The 22,300-nt window shown below is 40.0% G+C and overlaps 1 protein-coding gene across 2 annotated transcripts in view; it reads right to left on the minus strand.

Annotated features, from left to right (window-relative positions):
• LOC306870642 (ribonuclease inhibitor-like) overlaps positions 1–22,300 on the minus strand; it is a 23,107-nt gene continuing 807 nt past the window's right edge. Inside the window, exons 1-4 of one of the 2 annotated variants that reach the window (XM_079418034.1) lie at positions 20,738–20,917; positions 20,449–20,527; positions 1,003–1,181; positions 1–654 (exon numbers count right to left, since the gene is read on the minus strand). In XM_079418034.1, coding sequence (XP_079274160.1) covers positions 650–654; positions 1,003–1,181; positions 20,449–20,498 — 234 coding nt within the window. In that variant the 5' untranslated portion in view covers positions 20,499–20,527; positions 20,738–20,917 and the 3' untranslated portion in view covers positions 1–649. Of the gene's footprint in view, positions 655–1,002; positions 1,182–20,448; positions 20,528–20,737; positions 20,918–22,300 lie in introns of those variants that run through there. The other variant, XM_079418033.1, reaches the window with a different exon arrangement.

The following is a 22,300-nucleotide window of genomic DNA, read 5'->3' on the forward strand; positions in this document are numbered from 1 at the left end:
GATTTATCAGTTTTTAATCAGTTGTCAATACATTGTTTCTAATCAATTACAGCGAGCTCTTTTGTTCCCAGCTGGCTGTACGTTGGTTTGCAGTTGCTCATCTAATGGGCTTTTTGGGGATGAAGTCTCAGTGTGAAGCGTGTTTTGTTAATTCAGTAATTCAATGTTTGACAGGCCTCTGTTCAGCAGCTGAGAAATCAGCATCACTCCTGGAGAAGAGCCTCAGAAACACTCTCTCGTGTCAAACACTGAGTGGACAGAGATACAAGCAGTCAAACCGCTTCTGTTTGCTATTGCATCAGGTTTAGGGAATATTTCCGGGGTTCAGATATCAAGAGATAAAGAGAATATAGTCAGAGCTACAGTATTACACATTATTTCTACTTAAACTCTTTCCTCTGTTGCCAGGTTCAGCATTCTTCTTAACCCTGTAAAGTCTAAAGAGTCAGAAAAATCTATATTTTTTAAATGAAACAGTTGATTGAACCTTTAGGCAAAGTATTTTTTAATGAAATGAACATCTCTAAAGTTTTTGTGGCCCATCACGCAGTCTCTGTTGATTGTGTGACTGTGACGTCTCTGTAGCGGCTCCTTATTCACCATCAGCTGATCCTGAGGAAACTGGACTGACCGATAAATACTGAGAGTCCTAAACTAAAAACACACAGACAGTCAGATATGAGTCTGAGACATTACTGCTGTCACATCACATCAGCAGATCCAGCTCAGAAAACACACAGTATATCCATATTATAGCCAAAGATATGAATGAACAACTGATCATAGATTAATAACAGTAAATGATCAACAACTACTATCACTTAGGGGCTCTGTAAGAGATTAAAATATTAATATATTCATGAATCAGTCACATCATGGAATTAAACACTTTAAAGTTCAGAGAGTAAAGTGGAGCTGAATTATTATCTTATATTCTCCAATCACACACACAGGAGGGGGTCTGTTACTCAATTTAGAAACTTTAAATAAACAAACACTCACAACAGTGCAATGTCTCCAGTTTATATTGTGGATCCTTCTTCAGATCAGAGAGTAACTTCCTACTACAATCTCCTAGTTTATTCCCAGACAGATCCAGTTCTCTCAGGTGTGAGGAGTTTGATCTCAGAGCTGAAGCCAGAGCAGCACAACCTTCATCTGTGACGCCACAATCATACAACCTGTAGAGAACAATGACAGAATGTGAATTGTAGTTGAAGTGTGCGTAGTTTGTTATTGACTCTGGTCTCAGAGCAGGAGAGGAGATATAATGACAAGCATTGCCACATACTGCTGCTTATAATGAGATTTATGCATGTTGATGCTCAGTGCTGCTGTTTGAAACTGTCATGTGCTTCAGGACTGAACAGACACACAGAGCTGAATGTGAGATATTGTTTCATATTGATATAAGGACGGATCTGTCTGGAGAAACAGTCACTTGCTCCTCTAATAAACACCTACAGGAGGACATCTGCTTCACAGAAGCCATGTGTTCCCCATTACATCTCATTTATTAACTCTTGTGATCAAACACTTGATCATTGTGTCATGTTTGGTCTCATCTGGCAGCTTAAAACTGAATAGAAATGTGTTGAACTCAATCGAGATTCTTAAAGGGGTCATATAATGCAATTTCAAGTTTTCATTTCTCTTTGGAGTGTTACAAGCTGATTGTGCATAGATAAGATCCCTGAAGTTGCAAAGACTAAAGTCTCAAAACCAAAGAGATATTCTTTATCAAAGTTGAGATTCTGCCACGCCCTCCTAAAATGGCTCATTCAAACACGCCCCCAACATGTCTACGTCACGATGTGGAAATATTTGCGTAAGGCGTGGTTTTAGTAACCGCAGTAGTGTTGATGCAGCCATATCAGGGAGAGGCTGTGTTTTTCTAGGTGAAAGCAAAAGCACTTTATTTGGCCTTCCGAAAGTAGATGCATTTAAGAATCATTAAGATTACTTACAACAGAACAGCAACGCATTTTATGGATGACCATTTCGTGAACCTAGGAGAGGAGGTAATTCTGACTTTGGTATGATCTGGCGCTTCTGAATCAGCGACTGTATGTATGTTTTGTTATTAGTTTAAGTATTTGCTGTATTGGAGTTTTGAGCGTTGTGCGTGTGTGCGTGCGTGCGTGTGTGCGTGTGTGTGTGAGAAAGAGAGACAGGGTCACATCACAGCACATCAGCTATCTTAATCGCGGCTTGTGTGTGTGTGAGAGAGAGAGAGACAGGGTCACATCACAGCAGAGTGTACAGCCCGTCAGAAATCGTCTTAATCACGGCTTGTTTGCAAACACATACAAGCTTCATCACGGTGTCTGACACGTGACTCTCGGGCTTGAACTGATGGTAAAAATAAGGACATTATTAACTCTCTTTACTTTAATTTTGAAAGCTGAAGCTCGCGATTATGGAAAGGGGTGTTACATTTCCGACACGGCTTGTGGTGTTCGGCCTATCACAATGCACCGTGCCAGTAGGCCAATCAGAGAAGACTGTGCTTGTCAGAAGGAGGGACTTTGTAGAAAATGAAGCGTTTAGTAGTAGCAGTAGCCCTTTATTGTCACTAGTCACTAGTACCAGCGAAATTAGCCATCAACCTGTCCATACATACACAAACATACATACAATACAATATGACAAGGGGGTGGACAGGACAGGAAGACAGGGAATTGAGGAAGAAATACAGCTTAAACATGAGGAAGGAGGGGAGAAAAAAAATAACCCCCAGACTATGCTCCTATGGGAGTACAGTGTGAGAACAGAAAAAACACCCCAGCAACAAAAGCACACAATCAATACACCATAGACACACGACTCGCAACAGGTGGGGGGTAATCCAGCTCCTACAAACAGCCATCCGGTCCAGCAGCTATTATCAGCGCCGATCGCAGACCCGCCTGTCGGACTGGCGGAACAAAGCATTTGAGAGAGGGGGCATCATATGACCCCTTTAAGGTTTTAATGTACAAAGTAAGAACTATTGCCTACACATGCACTGAGATCATGTTAATGATCTTTTCTTCTGGCTCATCACCTGTTTACCTCCAGCTTTATTGTCTTTAGTGTTTATTTTCCACTTTGATGAACTTTATTTTCTTTTCTTTTTTTTTTATTTTGATGTAGCAGCATAGACAACAGCACATTATTTCAAAACAAATGTAGTTACAATTTTCTCTGCCATTCAATTTTTTACATAATATAAACAAAATAACAAACAAAATAAAATTAATATTATTAATAACATTAATCATTTTAACGGTTTGGGGAGGTCAGGTATATACTTAATCAAATTCCATATTAAATAATGTCAAATGTTTGTTCTTGGTCTATGTTAGAGACTGTGGGATAAAGTCTGTTAGTTTCCGATGTAGAAAGAATATGTAAGATTACTGTTATAAAAATGAGCCGCGTCCAAAAGGTAAAGGGGGAGGTGTTGCTACAATTTATAGCAATATTCTCAGTATTTTTCAGAAGACAGACTTTAAGTATAACTCCTTTGACGTAATGATGCTTCATATAACATTATCTACAGAAAAAAGTACTAATGATAAATCCCCCGTGATATTTGTACTGGCTACTGTATACAGGCCACCAGGGCACCACACAGACTTTATTAAAGAATTTGGTGATTTTCTATCTGAGTTAGTACTGGCTGCAGATAAAGTCTTACTTGTGGGTGATTTTAATATCCACATTGATAATGAAAAAGATGCATTAGCCATCAGCATTCATAGACATTCTGAACTCTATCGGGGTTAGACAACACGTTTCCGGACCTACTCATTGTCGAAATCATAATCTAGATTTAATACTGTCACATGGAATTCATATTAATGGTTGAAATTCTGCAGCAAAGCGATGATATCTCAGATCATTTTCTAGTCTTGTGTAAACTAAAGCTGTAAATTAAACTCCTTCTTACAAATTTGGTAGAACCATCACTTCTACCACAAAAGACTGCTTTGTAAGTAATATTCCTGATTTATCTCAATTCCTCAGCATATCCAACAGCACAGAAAAACTTGATGATGCAACAGAAACTCTCTCTTTTCTAGCACTTTAGATACAGTTGCTACTTTACGGTTAAGGGAGATTAAGGTAGGGCTGCCACTAATGACTTTTTATTTTGATTAATCTATCGACTAATTTATCGATTAATCTAAATGATTAACCCCCCCCCCCCCCCAAAAAAAAAAAAAATCAACAATTTTACTTAAGAATATTTTATTAAACCAAATGAAATCCAAATTTCTATGAAATCCTTTAAAGCAAAAGTGAAGTGCAACAGAGTGCAAGAAGCAAGTGTCCATCTCAGTCCAAATCACTGAAATCAAAGTTCAGTATTATAGTGTAACAATGACAACACATCCACGTGTTCTAGTCTAATAATACAATTATGATCAAAAAACACTTTTTAAAGGAGTATTTACCAGAAATATTATTTACCAGAATTTATTTAGGTGAAAAATGTAAATGTGCAGTATTTCTGAAAAAAAAGAAAACTTTTTTGTAATATAAAATCAATTAATTGGAGATGCTTTTGATTATTAAAATTTAACGGAACCATTAAAATGGAATCCAGAAAATAATGGAAAACAGAATTTGGTACAGATAAAACTGTAAAACTCAATTAATTATACAGGCTTTTTGATTAATAAAATTGAATTTAACCATTAAAACAGAGTATAGAAAAATTTAAATAGAAAAAAATGAATTTGGAAATAAAACGGATTTCATAGGGCCCTATAATAATATATATATATATATATATATATATAATAGATGTAAGTGAACAATAGCTTTTAAAAGGACTTAAAATACATATATAATAGCAATGATGCAATAATAATTAGTTCAAATAAAGTATCAAAAGCAAGAAATCATATGGTTTTATTGAACAAAACTGTTAAAATACATAATGTATTATATAAACAATAGAGCTAATGTAGATTATACATAACAACAAAGGCCTGCAGGGGCGCAGATGGCCTGGCGATTATTTTTACACATTACTGTGCGATCTAATCCTGGTTTAATATTGATCAAGCACCATTTAATTCAAATGTACACTTAATCTTTAATATTTAGCCATTTCTTTAGGACAGAAATGCTATAGCCACTGTGGACATCAAAACGTATAAACTCAAGAGTGAGGGTTTGAGCTTTTATTTTGAAATCGCGATGTATTCTCCTGTGTTCGTGTGGATTTATAAATGATTTACCTTACAAATCTGAGAAATGGCGCACGTTGCATTCCCAGATGAACGTTATAATAAACCCAAACTCACAACAACATGCAGAGATGGAATTTGAGAAGCTCCACACATGTAAATGATAACAGTTTTTGTGGAACTACTGTGAACGGAGCCGCTGTGAGACGCGCGTGCTTAACCTACATGCATGTAGATAATTATAGCGCATATACTGTGTTAGAACTGCATCGCATAGAATTATTTAATTAAATCATAGCGTTTGTGAGTTGACGTGTGCACAGCCTGCAGCCCCGCAACGATCCGGAAAAAAAATCCCAGGGTCCTATTGACGGATTTGGTTGCTGCTCCATTACTTTCATTCAGTTTATTTACTTATTAGCCTATTACTTTATATTTTTGCCTGCCTGATGGATACATGTTATTTTTGAGTTTGGCTTTCAATTGTAACCACTGGATTTGAAATATAAATGTGATAGTTTTATAAAAAATTAAATTGATAGGTTAATAAATCATGGATTTGCTAGTTTTGTCTGCAACGTTAGCTACCTCATCTCCGGTGAAGGGCTTGCACACAAAAAAAGAAAAGCCTTGCATTGACACACAGCGTGGATTTCCTGATGGATCTCATATATATAAGATGGATTTCTGAGGTTACAAAATGTATGTTCCTTTTTTATGTGCATTTCTCAAGAATGAACTTAACATGAACGCACAAGTAGGCTACGCATCTGGAAAAGTTTAAAAGAATTCGGGTGTAATCGGGTCCATTTGCTCACAACACAACAAAACAAAGAAAAAGATTTTGGTTTTTTTGCGTTTTTTTGCAGCACTTGCTGGCAAACTGGTGATGTTTTTTTTATTTGCTGGTGCTTTTTCTGTTTACGTGTGTTTTCTGAAGTTGCAGAATGTTGAGGTCTCTCGGCCACCATAGAAGGGTCATTTGTTTTATACATCCACAATGTCTGGATGTAATGGCCTTACATATTCTCTCCACTTGGACCAAACTTTTCTGAATACATTCTTCTGAAGACGAAGGGAAATAGTGATCTTTTCTTTACAAGTGTGCTGGTGATTCCGAATTGCTTCTCTACCTCTTAATACCCAATACTGGCGGCGAAGTTCAGCTAGGACCCTTTCTGAGTCAGGGTGAAGGAGTCGTTAATCTGTCTCCTTAATTAGCAGCTTGGTGACAGAGTGGCTAGGCTCTAACACTATTGGATGAATAGCTTCCAAATCTAAATTGTCCGCCCGACGTAATCATCCAATCATCCCACCCTGAAGAGGCCTGTGGCTTCATCATTCTCAGGGGCAACAGAGCTCAAACGACTGTCAGTAGGAATAGAATGTCTTGTCTTTAAAGCCTTGACTTTGAATGGGAATGAGTCACTTTGAGCCTGCGCCAGAAGGAGTTTCTCAGCTTCAATATAATCAGCTGCATTACCAGAGGAGTCACTGTCAGCAGCAGCCGCCCCGTGGAGGGACCTAACAGTGGCCTGGACAAGTTCTTGCTATGCTGGGCACAGCAATAGTACCAATGAAGGCAGCTTTCCTTAATTCACTGATTTCGGGCTCTACCTCAATCATGGGTGTGGATGGCCATTGGTCAGCTGGTTTAAAGAGGAAAACTGGTCCTGAACTCCACTGGTGAGGGCCTACTAGTCTGTTAATGTCAGACCTCTTGTGATGTGGTCAGCAGGGTTGTGAGCCGAATCAACATACCTCCATTCAGCCATATTGGTGAGAGTCTGTATTTCTGTTACACGTGTTCCAACAAACATCTTGTAGTGGCAAGACTCAGCAGTCAACCAGTACAATACAGTTGTTGAGTCAGACCAGAGGGTGACTGAATCGATAGGAAGAGTCAACTCAGTCTTTATCACTTTGGCTAACTGTGCGCCGGTCAGCACTGCACTCAGCTCTAAACGGGGCATGGACAGGCATTTTCTGGGAGCCACTCTAGATCTGGTCAAGACAAAGGCATCATAAACATGTCCTTGATCATCGGAAGTACGTAAATAGGCCACCGAATCATACGCTCTGTCCGATGCGTCACAAAAGATGTGAAGCTCTCGGGTGGCGGAAGGACTGCCAGCCCAGTCTGGCGTGTAGAGTCGAAGAAACTGCAACTGAAGGAAATTTGGTATTTCTCTTACCCAGGTTAACCACTTATCTCGCAGATGTGCAGGCTCAATCCGATCGTCCCAGCCCAGGTTCTGCTTCCAGAGGTCTTGAATGAGAACTTTAGCCCTTGTAGTGAATGGGATAATAAATCCCAAAGGATCATACTGATTGGCCAAAGTCTTGTACATGTTCCTCATAGTAGGCTCCAGTGCCTCTGTAGAACGTAAATTGTAACCCAGGTGTTATTGAGGCAATTCCAACGCAGGCCAAGAGTGGGTTCTAGCAGGTCCGTGCTAGCTTTAGTCAACCATCATTCACTGTTGGTGGACAGAGCATCTGGAGGAAGATGCCGGATCACAGATGGTACATTACATCCCCATTGTCTTATGTCAAAGCCTCCCTCAGCCAGCAACTGACGCAGTCCATCCACCACATCCTTAGCTTCATCTTCGGTTGGTGTGCTGTGAAGGCAGTTATCGACATCGAAGGACTTCTCCACTTTGTTGACTAATTCAGGCATGTCACATTTGTGTCCTTGGGCATGGTGTTGGAGGGCAAAGATGGCGCAACATGGACTACATGTAGTCCCGAATGGAAGCACCTGCCATTCATATATATCAGGCTCTTTGTCCACAGGATGTCCCTCCACAGGAACCGTAGCACTGGCTTGTCTTTGGGCAGCAGGCGTACCTGGTGGAACAGTAAGGATGGTCCCAAAATTGGTCCAGGCTGCAGTTGACTATTCAAAGACTGTCCTTGATGTTGGAAGGAACAGTTCAAAACTATCCTGTCTTTACCATTATGATGTACTACGTGATGCGGAATGTACCAAGACTCTGCACTCTTGTCAGCTTCCTCTGGAGTTATCTTGGTGACATAACCAGCTACCTCTAACTTCTGGATCTCAGTGCAGTACACTTTAGCCCTCTCCAGATCCTGTGCCAGCCTACGCTCAGTGCTGCGTAAACTAGAAAGAACAACATCCCTTTCTGTGTGGAGCAAACTCACAGGTGTCCGTCTCAGCAGGGGAGTAGTGTAACGTTGAACACCATCCACATTCACTCTGATGGTGGCATCCTGAAGCATGATGTACACTTCTTTATCCTGCTTGGACCTGGTGACCATTTTCTCATTGTATGTGAGGGTGTCAACTTGCTAGAGTCTTTCTACATGGTGGATAAGTTCATCACGGGCTGGAACTGTCATGATGTGAAGACACTGCTGCTTACCTCCTGAGGGCTGCATAGGGCCCTGGAGACCAGTGTTGGGGGTAATCAGAATCAGAATCAGAATCAGAATGAGCTTTATTGGCCAAGTATGTTTACACATACAAGGAATTTGTTGTAGTGACAGAAGCTCCACAGTGCAACAGAAAGACAGTAACAGGACAGGACACAGGTAATGAAACAAAATAACAGGAAATAGCCAATAACCAATGTACAAAGCAGCAAAAAAAATAAAAAATACACAATATATAATATATAATATAGGCGACTATGTATGTACAGGTGAAGTATGTGCAAATTAGAAATGAGAAAATAAAATAAGTGAGTGTGGTGAATGGATAATGTATTAGTTGTGTGTTCTACGTTTATTTATTGAGTGTTCATGAGATGTATTGACTGAGGGAAGAAACTGTTCCTGTGTCTGGTCGTTCTGGTGCTCAGAGCTCTGTAGCGTCGACCAGATGGTAACAGTTCAAAGAGGTTGTGTGCTGGATGTGAGGGGTCCAGAGTGATTTTACCAGCCCTTTTGCTCACTCTGGATAAGTACAGTTCTTGGAGAGTGGGGAGGGTTGTACCAATGATTCGCTCAGCAGTCCGGACTACCCTCCGTAGTCTTCTGAGGTCAGATTTGGTAGCTGAGCTGAACCAGACAGTTATTGAGGTGCAGAGGATGGATTCAATGATGGCAGAGTAGAACTGTTTCAGTAAGTCCTGTGGCAGGTTGAACTTCCTCAGCTGGCGAAGAAAGTACAGCCTCTGCTGGGCCTTCCTGACAATGGAGTCAATGTGAATATCCCACTTTAGGTCCTGAGAGATGGTGGTGCCCAGGAATCTGAATGACTCCACTGCAGTCACGGTGCTGTTCATGATGGTAAGTGGGGGGAGAGCAGGGGGGTTTCTCCTGAAGTCCACGATCATCTCCACAGTTTTGAGCGTGTTAAGCTCCAGGTTGTTGAGACTGCACCAGACAGCCAGCTCCTTAACCTCCTGTCTGTAAGCAGACTCGTCACCGTCCTGGATGAGGCCGATCAGTGTGGTGTCGTCTGCAAACTTCAGGAGCTTGACAGAGGGGTCTTTAGATGTGCAGTCGTTGGTGTAGAGGGAGAAGAGCAGTGGGGAGAGTACGCAGCCCTGAGGAGCTCCAGTGCTGATGGTTCGAGTGCTGGATGAGAATTTGCCAAGCTTTACTAACTGCTGTCTGTCTGTCAGGAAGCTGTTGATCCACTGGCAGACGGAGGTGGGGACGGAGAGCTGGGTTAGTTTATTTTGAAGGGTTTCCGGGATAATGGTGTTAAAAGCAGAGCTGAAGTCCACAAACAGGATCCTCACATAAGTCCCTGGTCTGTCCAGATGCTGCAGGATGAAGTGCAGTCCCATGTTGACTGCATCATCCACAGACCTGTTTGCTCTGTAGGCAAACTGCAGGGGGTCCAGTAAGGGTCCAGTGATGTCATTCAGATGAGCCAGAACCAGTCTTTCGAATGATTTCATGGCTACAGACGTTAGTGCCACAGGTCTGTAGTCATTAAGTCCAGTAATTTTGTGTTTCTTTGGGACGGGGATGATGGTGGAGCGTTTGAAGCATGAGGGGACTTCACACAGCTCCAGTGATCTATTGAAGATCTGTGTGAAGATGGGGGCCAGCTGCTCAGCACAGATTTTTAGGCAGGCTGGTGACACACCATCTGGACCAGGTGCTTTCCTTCTTTTGTTTTTCCTGAAGACCTGGCACACATCGTCTTCGCTGATTTGAATTGTAGGTGTGGGGGAGAGAGGGGTTGCTGGAGGTGTGAATGGTTGTGTGGAGGGGTGTTCTGGGCGGGTGTGGGGTGGTCGTTCAAAACGACAAAAGAACTCGTTTAAGTCGTCTGCCAGGTGTTGATTCTCCAGAGTGCTGGGGGGTGGTGTTTTGTAGCTGGTGATGTCCTTTAATCCAAGCCACACTGAAGCCGGATCGCTGGAAGAGAATTTGTTCCTGAGCTTGTCAGAATAATTCCTCTTTGCCACTCTGATCTCCTTTTCCAGTGTGTATTTGGCCTGTTTGTACAAGACTTTATCCCCCTTTCTGTGAGCATCTTCTTTGGCCTGACGGAGCTGTCTGAGTTTGGCAGTGAACCATGGTTTGTCATTGTTGTAGAATAGATGAGTCCTGGTAGGAATGCACATGTCCTCACAGAAACTGATATATGATGTTACAGTCTCTGTGAGCTCGTCCAGGTCATTTGCTGCAGCTTCAAAAACAGACCAATCAGTCAGGTCGAAACAGGCTTGTAGATCCCGCTCTGTTTCGTTAGTCCATCTTTTAACAGATCTTAATACAGGCTTCGCAGACTTAAGTTTCTGCCTGTAGGATGGAATAAGATGAACCAAACAGTGATCAGAGAGTCCTAAAGCTGCTCGTGGAACCGAGTGATATGCGTCCTTTATTGTTGTGTAACAGTGATCCAATATATTACTGTCTCTGGTGGGACATGTAACATGCTGTCTGTATTTTGGCAGTTCACGGGAGAGATTTGCTTTATTAAAGTCCCCGAGAATGATTAAAACAGAGTCCGGGTGTTGTTGTTCACTCTCTGTGATCAGATCAGCGAGTTTCTGTAGAGCTGTGCTCACGTGCGCTTGCGGTGGAATGTAAACACTCACGAGAATGAACGAGCAGAACTCCCGCGGCGAATAGAACGGCTTGCAGTTAATGAAGAGCGTTTCTAGATCTGAGCAGCACATCTTCTTTAAAACAGTTACATCTGTACACCACCTCTCATTGATGTAAAAGCATGTCCCGCCGCCGCGCGATTTCCCCGTTGATTCTGTGTCCCGATCTGCTCTTATCAGCTGGTAATTAGGCAGATGGATCGCGCTGTCCGGTATGTCGCCATTCAACCAGGTTTCCGTGAAACATAGAGCAGCAGAGTTAGAAAAGTCCTTGTTTGTCCGGGAGAGCAGAAGGAGTTCGTCCGTTTTGTTGGGTAGAGAGCGGAGATTCGCCAGATGGATGCTAGGCAACGCCGTTCTAAATCCGCGCTGACGAAGTTTCACGAGCGCGCCGGCTCTCTTTCCCCGTCTGCGCCTCCTGAAGCGTTTGACCAGAGCTACAGCTCCGCCAACTACAATGTCCAGCAAAACGTCCGAAAAATCAAAAACCGGTAGAAGATTTTGTGGTGTGTTCTGCCGAATGTTCAGTAGATCATCCCTGGTAAAGCTGATCTTATTTGAAAAACAAAAAACAGGAAAAACAAACAAAAACAATACAAACACCGAGGAGCAACGCACAATAGCTGCCATCAGCGGCGCCATTTTGTTAATATCCATGCATTACATGGATGGACATTACAAGTAATGCGAGTTACGCAATCAGATTACTTTTTTTAAGTAACTAGTAAAGTAATGCATTACTTTTTAATTTAGAAGAAAATATCCGAGTTACTTTTTCAAATCAGTAACTCCAGTTACTTTGTTTCTCATGTATTGACTGGCAGCTCTGGTGTTGTCATGTTGAGAGAAATCAGGAGTAAGTGCAGAGCGTTGTGTGTGAACATGATCTTACTGTAGTTCTACACTACATTCATTTAACTTTTGTTGTGAAAGGGTTTTTTATTTGTAAAAGTAGAACGTTTTTATATTAAAAACAAACAAGCAAGCCCTGCCCAGATTTAAAAGTAACTCAAAAGTGAAGTGAAGTGACATTCAGCCAAGTATGGTGACCCATACTCGGAATTCGTGCTCTGCATTTAACCCATCCAACGTGCACACACACAGCAGTGAACACACACACACCGTGAACATACACCCGGAGCAGTGGGCAGCCATTTTATGCTGCAGCGCCCGGGGAGCAGTTGGGGGTTCGGTGCCTTGCTCAAGGGCACCTCAGTCGTGGTATTGAGGGTGGAGAGAGCGCTGGATATTCACTCCCCCCACCTACAATTCCTGCCGGCCGGAGACTCGAAACCGCAACCTTTGGATTACAAGTCCGACTCTCTAACCATTAGGCCACGACTTCCCCCTCAACGTAACGTAACGCATTAATTTCCCTAAAAAGTAACTAAGTAATGTAATTAGTTACTTTTTTAGGGAGTAATGCAATATTGTAATACATTACTTTTAAAAGTAACTTTCCCCAACACTGCTGGAGACACCATCCAAGTTGTGTGCAGACAGCAATGTCCACCTACTAGGCCTTTGCATATGCTTTGAATTGGTGTCAGGAGGTGGGGCTTATCAGATCCGATAGGGAGCAGTGGCTTCACCCTGTCCACAGCAGGCAGTGGCAGATCCTTCAGGTGTTGATAGGCATTCTGGAGTGCAGTAACTGGGTAGTTGTGCTCTGCCAGACACAAACCGGTTGCAGTGAATGCATTGCATATAGCGAACTACACCATGGGCTTAGATACTGAGGACACCTTGAAAGATATTGATGACCCTTCAAGTTCAGTGTGACACTGTTGAACTGTCTACAGGGGAAGCAATTCAGACGTACCGGTTAATTTGAGCTGCTGTACTACTGGCTGAAGCACTATTGTTCACTCTGACCCGTCATCAAGGACTGCATGGGTTTCCATAGTGAGGCGACCATGGTGAAGAAGGACTTTAACCACTTTCAACATGACCTTTGGTGAACGGTTTGGTCTGTCAAGATAAATCCTGGTAGACGGCATGCTCGCCATGAGTACAGCCTTGGAGGTGTCATTAATGGAGTCATGTAGAACTGTGAGATGAATCTTTACAGACCTTACATGGGCGCTTGAGTTTGCAGGACTCTACTGCATGTGTCCTACCACATCTCCAGCAACGGTTTCTCTCTTTAATCCAAGTGACAATTTGAGCAGTGGTCAACTTCTTGAATTGGTCACAAGAGTTGAGGTAATGGTCCCTGTTGTCACAATGGGGACAGTATGGCTTTAGCTTTGGACTGGGTTTCGGGGCTGCAGATTCAGAGGGACGTGTACCTCTCTCATTGGTCAGGAGAACTGGTGTAGCCCGCTCCTTTGGACGAGTAGATGTAGTTGCGTGTGTTGTCACTGGAGGAATCGTTGTTTGTAGTACCGTAAATTGGCATTGTTGGCAGCTGTAGTGTTGCTGTGGTAGGTTGCTGTAGCACAGATGGCATGCTTGTACTCAGGGGGAGTGGAGCAGTGGACATGACCGAGGCTCCTGAGTAAGGTTGGGGTCGATGCCGATAACACAGTGCAAACTGGCACAGTTATAGGGGTAGTCTGAGATACCTTAGAGACTGGTGATGAGACTGCTTCTGGCAACGGGCGGTGCGCTGCGGTAAACGGTGCACTTCCGGACTCAGCTGTCAACTCAAGACAGTCTCTTGAGACTGTCAACTTGAGACACCCAAGAGTCATCAAAAATACTTGGTTCTGCTGGACGAGTCTGTATTGTTGACGTTACAGCTGGTGACTGAGTAGAGGGCTGCTGGAAAGAGGATGATAGATGAGGTGGACTCATGGCTGGACTAACATGTACGAGCTGAGATGGAGACAAATGGCTGTCTGGTGAGCTTGCAGGCACAGGAGTGGTCCAACCAGAGTCTGTAATAAGCATAGAGGATACAAGCTTCGCTACCTCAAGCTCTGTCTCTGCTTGTTGCAGCTTGCACTGTCTTTCTAACTGCTTGGATAAGGCTTCTTTTTCTTTGAGAGCTTCCTCTTGAATGTGCTGGGCTTCTTTAGCTTGTGCCTGTAGCCGATGGTATTCTACATCAGCCAATGAGTCCTTCGCGACCTGCTGGTGAAGACTGTTTAACTGCCTTTGTTTAATCTTCTCCTCCAAAATAGCAGTCTGGACACTAGAGAGTGGAAGATAAATGCCTGTCAAAGTGACAGATCGCCTACTTGTCCTGCAATGAGAGCTTGCACCGCTACGAGACGTTTTCCTCGAGCTGCTTCTCGGTTGACTGAGACAGTGGGAAGAAGCATTGGGAGGAGGGTCCTCAACGGGTCGGTAGCCAACCTCATAATTGCCCAGGTGAGAAGGGAGATTAGTCTTGTGGCATGGTCTGTCCATTGTCTCTAATTCGTCACTTTCTGCTGGATCTTGCTCATCTGGTTTGAAGGACCATAATATTGTAGTGAAGTCCAACTACATCAAGATTTTAGCTGGCTGAGGCGGCCAAATATGGATCAGATTTCGGTTAGAAAATCAGGAGTGGAGAAGAGATTCTTGATAATGAGCATTTATTTTCAGTCTTGACTATGCATCTGAGGTATGCAGCTGTGATATTGTATGGAATGGTCAACAAAAGGAAGTAAAGAGAAAAAAAAATACAAAATATATTCGTCTAATATTCGTGTCTCATTGCACTAATACACTCAGAGAAATCAATCAACATTATACAAAATATACTTGACAAAGTCCTTATTTCAATCCGTAATCACAACAATAACAATGAAGTTAACGAAATACAATAATACACCAAATAACCCGGTGCTATAAGCGGTAATGTAAACAAACATTCGCTATATTCACACATAACACTAGCGTGACTGTTGTTGACTCAGCAGATTAGCTTGGCAAATTACAGCCAAAATATATCTATATAAACATCAGAAATCACCAATAACATGCATGATGTATCCTAATCAGATACAAACAAATATATGTACTCACATGAACACATTATACAGAACATAACCTGCAGCATAAACAAAGATTGACAATCACCTTGTACTGGTGGGCGTCGCGAATAACGGAACATGCAGGAAACAAACATTAAACTTCAGTTCCTAGGACAGGCTTTCTGACAGACAAAATCATCAGAGTAGTGCTAACATCATTAGCGCATATGTTAACGTGTGTGCAAACTGTCTGTGAGGGCGAGAGAGTTACTTTCCGTACATAATAAAACGTAATTTTGTGGCAAAAACATGGACACCATCTGTCGTTTTTATCCTTTTTTTTTTTTTTTGAACAACAATTTTATTCTCAAAGATTGTCATACAGGTTAAGACAACAGTTTGAATTTTTTTCTGCATTATAACTGAATAAAACTAAAGATAAGAAATAATAATTAAATTTTTTTTTTAAATTTAAATTACAGCAATAACATACTTGTCTATATAATTTCAAATGTCCATCAATTCCACAAAAGAGTCACCATCTAGACTCTCCAAAAAGTCATAGAACACTTTCCAGATGGACCAAAATACATGAAGTTTTTTTTTTAAAAATAGGTCATCTTTATGGAGGAACAACAGCACAGATTTAGAATTATTAATTTTATATACTGAGAATTTTCCAAACAATTCAATCAAATTTAGCAATGCTGGGATAGACCGTTTCAGATTAGAAAAGAATATAATTATATCATCTGCGTAGTGCGTACAATGAAATGCGGTGTTCTGAAGAGCCAATTGTAATACCTGAAATACATGTATGATTACGAATTGCCATAGCCAACGGTTCGATCGCTAGGGTGAAAAGCAAGGGAGAGAGCGGGCAGCCCTGGCGTGTTCCCCTGTAAAGCCTGAAAGGGGTGGATATTGTCCCATTTGTTAATATCTCCGCTGAAGGGTTAGCATACAGGATCCGGATCCATTTCATAAACTTCTCCCCAAACCCCATTCTTTCCATAGTTTTGAACAGGAACTGCCACGCAATCCTGTCAAATTCTTTTTCAGCGTCTAATGACAGTAGTGCATTATCACAAATATTAGATTTCTCATGTAATATATTTAATAATCTACGAATATTATGCAAACCTTGCTTCCCCCAAACGAAGCCGTTTTGATCAATGTGAACGAGCTTGGGCAAATGCATTTCTAATCTCTTTGCTAGCACCTTGCAAAGAATCTTTAAGCCATTATTCAGGAGAGAAATTGGTCTATATGAATCACAATCAGTTGGCGTCTTGCCAGGCTTTAACAGCAGAGTTATCACCGCAGTATTCAGAGATGGAGGCAAAGCCCCATTTTTCAGGGATTCCTGGTACATATCCAAAAGGGGGCCAGTTAATTTATGATGGAAAACTTTATATAACTCAATTGATATGCCATCAGGCCCTGGGGTCTTCCCTCCTTTCATACTGATAATGGCCTCAAACAACTCCTCAGACTTTAGGTCATCTTCAAGGGGTACCATGAAACCCAAATCTGTGGACTTAAAGTCCAAAGCTTCCAGGAAAGCTTTTTGTTTCTCTGCAGCACTCTCTGAATATTCAGAGCTGTAAAGAGTCTGATAGTAGTTCCTAAACACCTCATTTATCTCAGTTTGAACAAATGTTACCTCACCCTCTTTTATCTGAATGGAATTTATGGCTCTTTCAGTATGTAACTGCTTAATACGCCAAGCTAGTAATTTACCCGCCCTCTCCCCACCTTCATAATAAGTCTGTTTTAGTCTCAACAAACTTCTCTTCGCGTGTTCTAATGAAAGCCCATTATATTTCATTTTCAATTTGTGCAGTTCCAAAAGAAGATCAGGAGTAGTTTTTGGGTATATTTCAGATTCAATTTTCTTTATTTTGCTTTCAAGATACCATTTCTACTTGACAGCACTTATATTTATAATTTGTATAACTAATCATACGTCCTCTTATAAAAGCTTTAAATGCTTCCCACCTGACTGAAGCAGACGTTTGATTTGTGTTTAATTCAAAATAATAATCTATCTGTTTATCAATAAACTCCAAAAATTCAGGATCTCTCAACCAAGTTATATGTAAGCGCCATCTTGGGGATCTGCATAGAAAATTGGGAAAGTTTAATGTAAATGAAACTGCAGCATGATCTGAGATTGCTATCATACCAGCATTTACTAACTTTGGAAATTAGACTAGTACATAAAAGAAAATAGTCTATACGAGAAAATGTTTTATAAATACTAGAGTATTATGAATACGTCAAACTATCTGGGTGTCTGTTCCTCCATATATCTATTAAATTAAAATCTTGCATATACTGTTTTAACTCTATTCTGGTCTGTAAATGAGAGAGGTCTGATTGAGTTGATCTATCTAAATCTGGATATAGAGCACAATTAAAATCTCCTCCTATAACGAAATATCCTGGCAGTTCAGCCAATATTAAAAATGGATTTCTGTAAAAAATAGGATTATCCACATTGGGCCCATAAACATTCACTAAATTCAGTCTAACAGAAAGGATCTCGGCTTGGATGATTATGTACCTACCTAGTCTGTCCTCAATAGTGTTAATTATTAGTAAAGGTATAGACTTATATACAAGTATAAGAACCCCCCTGGAGTATGAATTAAAGGAGGCCGAAAACACTTGTCTTGGCCATCTCTTCCTCACCATAACCACATCCTCTGGAACTAAATGAGTTTCCTGAAGGAACACTATTTTAGCTTTAATTTGCCTAATTCTGTTCAACACTTGTTTTAACTTTACAATTTTGTTTAGACCTCTTACATTCCAGGATGTAAATTGCATTTCAGATAGGGGAGCCATTATCACGGTGAGGAAAAGCTTGTCTGATGGCTGAACGGGTCCCGCAACAGTCAGAAATGTCAACTCAACAACATATAGCTTATCAGTAATAAACCAGAAGATTGCTTACATTCACGAAACTGACCCCAGAGAGAAAAATTCTTGCTAAGCACTAGTATCTTTCAGATCTTGCAAAAACCTCTGAGCGTCCGGAGGGTTGTCGAACAGATGGCGCTTTCCCTTGTATGTCACACACAAAGTAGCTGGATGCAAGATGCCATAACGCAATTCGGAGATGTTGAGATCGCGAAGATCCTTCTTCACCGCGTCAAATCGTTTCCGTTTCTTGTGCAGTTCAGCTGACACGTCAGGGAAGAACATAAGCTTTCTTTTGTCCAACATCACTGTGGCTCGAACTGCTTTCAGAGTACGGACTTTGTCAGCGTAGTTTAGGAATTTCATTATCACAGCTCTCGGTGGAGAGTCAGAACGATCTTCGGAGAATCTGCCGATTCGGTGAGCTCTCTCAATTACAAAAGGACCAGGTAAGTTTTCCAGGCCGAGGATCTCAGGGAGTAATTTCTCTAAAAAGGCACACATATCTTTCCCTTCAGTTTTTTCTGGAAGTCCCATTAATCGTAGATTGGACTGACGACTGCGATTTTCCAAATCATCGACTTTTAATGAGAGAGAATCTATGGCAATTTTCAGTTTTGTGTTCTGTGTTTGCAATTCTGAGACGTTATCTTCTTGAGTGCCTATTCGATCCTCGGCTTCTGTTACCCGTGTTGTGAGAGCTTTAAGATCGCACTGCACTCCGTTGCTCGCCTGAGGCAATCCATCAAATTGCATCGCAAAGTCCGATTTAAGTGAGTGGATAGCCTCAAGGATTGCAGACTCTTGGCTAACACCTGACGCTCCCTCTTCGCTATTAGCTTCATTGGATTTAGCATCTGCCTCGGCCTCTCCAGGTACGGTTGATTTGACTTGTTTCTGTGTCGTTTTCATTGGTTTTGATGGCATTTTGAAACATTAAGATGTATCTGAATTTGAAATGGAATCAGTCTGTCAACGTTCGTTGAGTTAAAGAAGAAAATTTAAGTCAGTATTTATTGCAGAGCTCCGAGTCATGTCCACTCAACACCGCGCCATAACCGGAAGTCCTCGTTTTTATCCTTTTGTTTACTATATTTATTTGTTTGGCCAGTGTCATTGTTGGTTTTGGTTCTTTTGCAGTAAGGACCTTTGAAAATAACTCAAATAATTTGGTGAAGCGATATGGTCATGTAATGCGGTCAAGACCTGCCTGAAACTATGCTCGCGCGTTTCTCTGAAAATAATTGCACACTGTACAAAGTTCGTCAGTCAATCAGATTCAAGCATTCAACGGCCCTGTAGTATAAGTAAGGGATAATCAACGGCTAGCCATGCATTATAGCATTTTAATCATTAATAAATTTAGATTTTTGATCTCCGACCTCTCTTTCTGTGTGTGTGTGTGTGTGTGTGTGTGTGTGTGTGTGTGTGTGTGTGTGAGCGAGTGATGTGTGTTGGTTAGTGTGCATCAATTAAAGCAGCGCATTAATATGGAACGGTGATTAAACTGACCTGGAACTACCGGTGCAGTTAAACAAATTTAATCAACACCTGCCAGCCAATCAGAATCGAGTATTCAGACAGACCATGGAATAATAACTTTTTAACTTATCAACTATTTAATATTAACTTTGTCTTATTGTTTTAAATATAGTTATCATTTTTTTTTTACCTTAAAATGTCGAAAGGGTGTTTGTTGTGAAAATTTTGATCTGGTGACTTTGTTCATGCATCATTTGTTTAATAAACCTTCCTCAAAAGCCTGCTGTCTCATATTCAACATTTACTTTTTAACATGAAAAAATTAAAAATAATAATAAAAACAAAAATAACAACAACAAAAAAAATCCCAAGTTAACCCAAACTGGTTCAGCCCAGTACATGTTCATCTTGAATGATTACTAACAATATAAAAGTTATTTTTACATTTTACATTATAAAAATCATGAAAGATTTCACAGCAAAAATTACTTGATAAAAAAAAAGCATGAACTATCAATCAGAGAGCATGAAGTAGATACAAAAGGTTTACAGCAAAGTTTTTATCATGTTATTAATTTGCAGGCCCTAGAAATTTGTGTATCAAATATTATACAGTAGGCTAATATATTCATAAATAGACATTGTTTCACACAATTTTACAACAAATGTTTTAAATATAGCTAAAATGTTGTAGCACGCATTACCAAATAAGCATTCTGTTTTTAATCAGTTTATGGAGATATAAAAATTAAAATAAAAGTAATTTTTATAAAAATAAATAAATAACAATCACGAATTTGTATTATTTGTGTTCTAATATGATCAAAAATATCAATAAATGAATTTTCTGATGTCTCTTAATGGTCTTGCTGTTATTAGTGTTAATACAGTAAGTATGTAAAGTACCTGCATCCTGGAGAAAGCTCTTGATCTCGGGGTGTTTGTGTGTGATTCATGATGAAGAGTGAGATCTCCAACACTTACTCTGTGTGGAAATGACAAACTAATCATTCAGCTCAACGATCCTGAGAGTTCACCCAAATACACAATCTTAGTCTCGTGTTAACACAAATGATTAAATCAACCACAGACAACACGAAACAACAACTAAACCACTCCATCTGCTTAAAAATAAAGATATCAACACACCTCCTTTGGGAGCAAATGAAAGCGGAAGTCACCTGCAGAAACTCACCTGCGCTTCCTCGCATATCAAAGCAGATATTTCAATGTTTCCACTATATTGCCTTCAATAATCGATCAGTATTTTTGAAAGCAATATAGATCAGCAAACATTAAATAATAATGAAAGTACTGGGATAAAAGTTTATGGTCCGGATATAGACACTGATGTTGCAGCAGACGCGATCAAAATGAGTAACTGACCTTTGAACTAATGTTCCGCTTCAAATATAGTTTATATATTACATTATGTTATGACGACAAGAGACTGTTAAAATATATTGATGTCTGAATCATTCAAGAGATTCGTTCAAAAACTCATTATCTCATTTATAACATTTTAGACATTTGACTCATTTATAATATTAAATAAAACGTTTTGTCAGAAAACTCAAGTAATTTATCCTTCATATTATTTAGTTTGGTTGTCTAATGTTTTGTTTTCAGAATCGTGGGAGAACTGTGATCTATATTCTAAAAATCAATAATCCAGAGCAATAGCTTAAAGAAATACATAAGCTGATATATCTGCCATCTAACTAATACTATTAGTACTGTTTCTAATATTAAAATGTAGTTCTGCAATCCAGAGTTATCAGAACTAAGAACAACAGCCTATTACTGCAAATTACTGAAGATACTATAATTCGCGTATTACTAATGTGATTTGTGTTGCCCTGTGCTTCATTAGAACTATAAAATAATGATGACAATTATCATATTGTTCTAATGAAACACATAACACAAAACACATTAAATGAATATGACTAATTATATTTTGAGGAATTATTTTAACTAAATATGATATATACATTGATTAAACTATTTAAAAAGGTCCAAATCAGTATTAATCGTTCTTCAACCTGCAATTCCTGTCGAACATTTTAATAACTGTTTTTAAATAATAAAATAAATAAAAATGTAGCATATGCATTTTTCCCCTTCAGTTCAGGATCCATCCCTAGAAAAAATGATTGCAATTTTAATCTCAAATTCCCCTCCAAATGTATATACTTAGGATATGATGTTATAAATATTAAACGTTTAATTGCACCTTTTTAAGGCATTGTTTTAGCTAAATATAGCATATACAAAGATTAAAACTAACTACAAAACTTAATTTCTTTCAAATATTAAATAAAAACAAATGTTTTTTTAAATAATAAAATAAATAAAAATTCAACTTTATTTTTTTATTTTTGTTCACATTCATCCCCAGAAAGAAAAAAAATATTAATCACAGTTTTCATCTCAAATTACTCTTGATGTTTGGTCTCTTATTAACCGAAGCTTAATGAGATGCAGATATTATAGACAGGGTTTGTCCAACCCAGTCTCTTACTACTGCGCATCTATACAACGAGTTTGCATTTTCATTCGGCGTAGTATTTACACGCCAAAGTCACATTTTTAGTTCACACTGCACGCAAAGCCCTCCCGTTACGCTTCCATTGATGGAAAACGCGTATGCAGTGAATGCATTATTGTCAATGTCATCACCAATGACCCTCAATCATACTCAAGATTTATGATTTTGTTTGTGATTGTATTTGGAATAGTAAAAGTACTAACTAGT

The sequence above is a fragment of the Barbus barbus genome, assembly GCF_936440315.1.
Source record: "Barbus barbus genome assembly, chromosome: 6".
NCBI classification, from domain to species: Eukaryota; Metazoa; Chordata; class Actinopteri; order Cypriniformes; family Cyprinidae; genus Barbus; species Barbus barbus.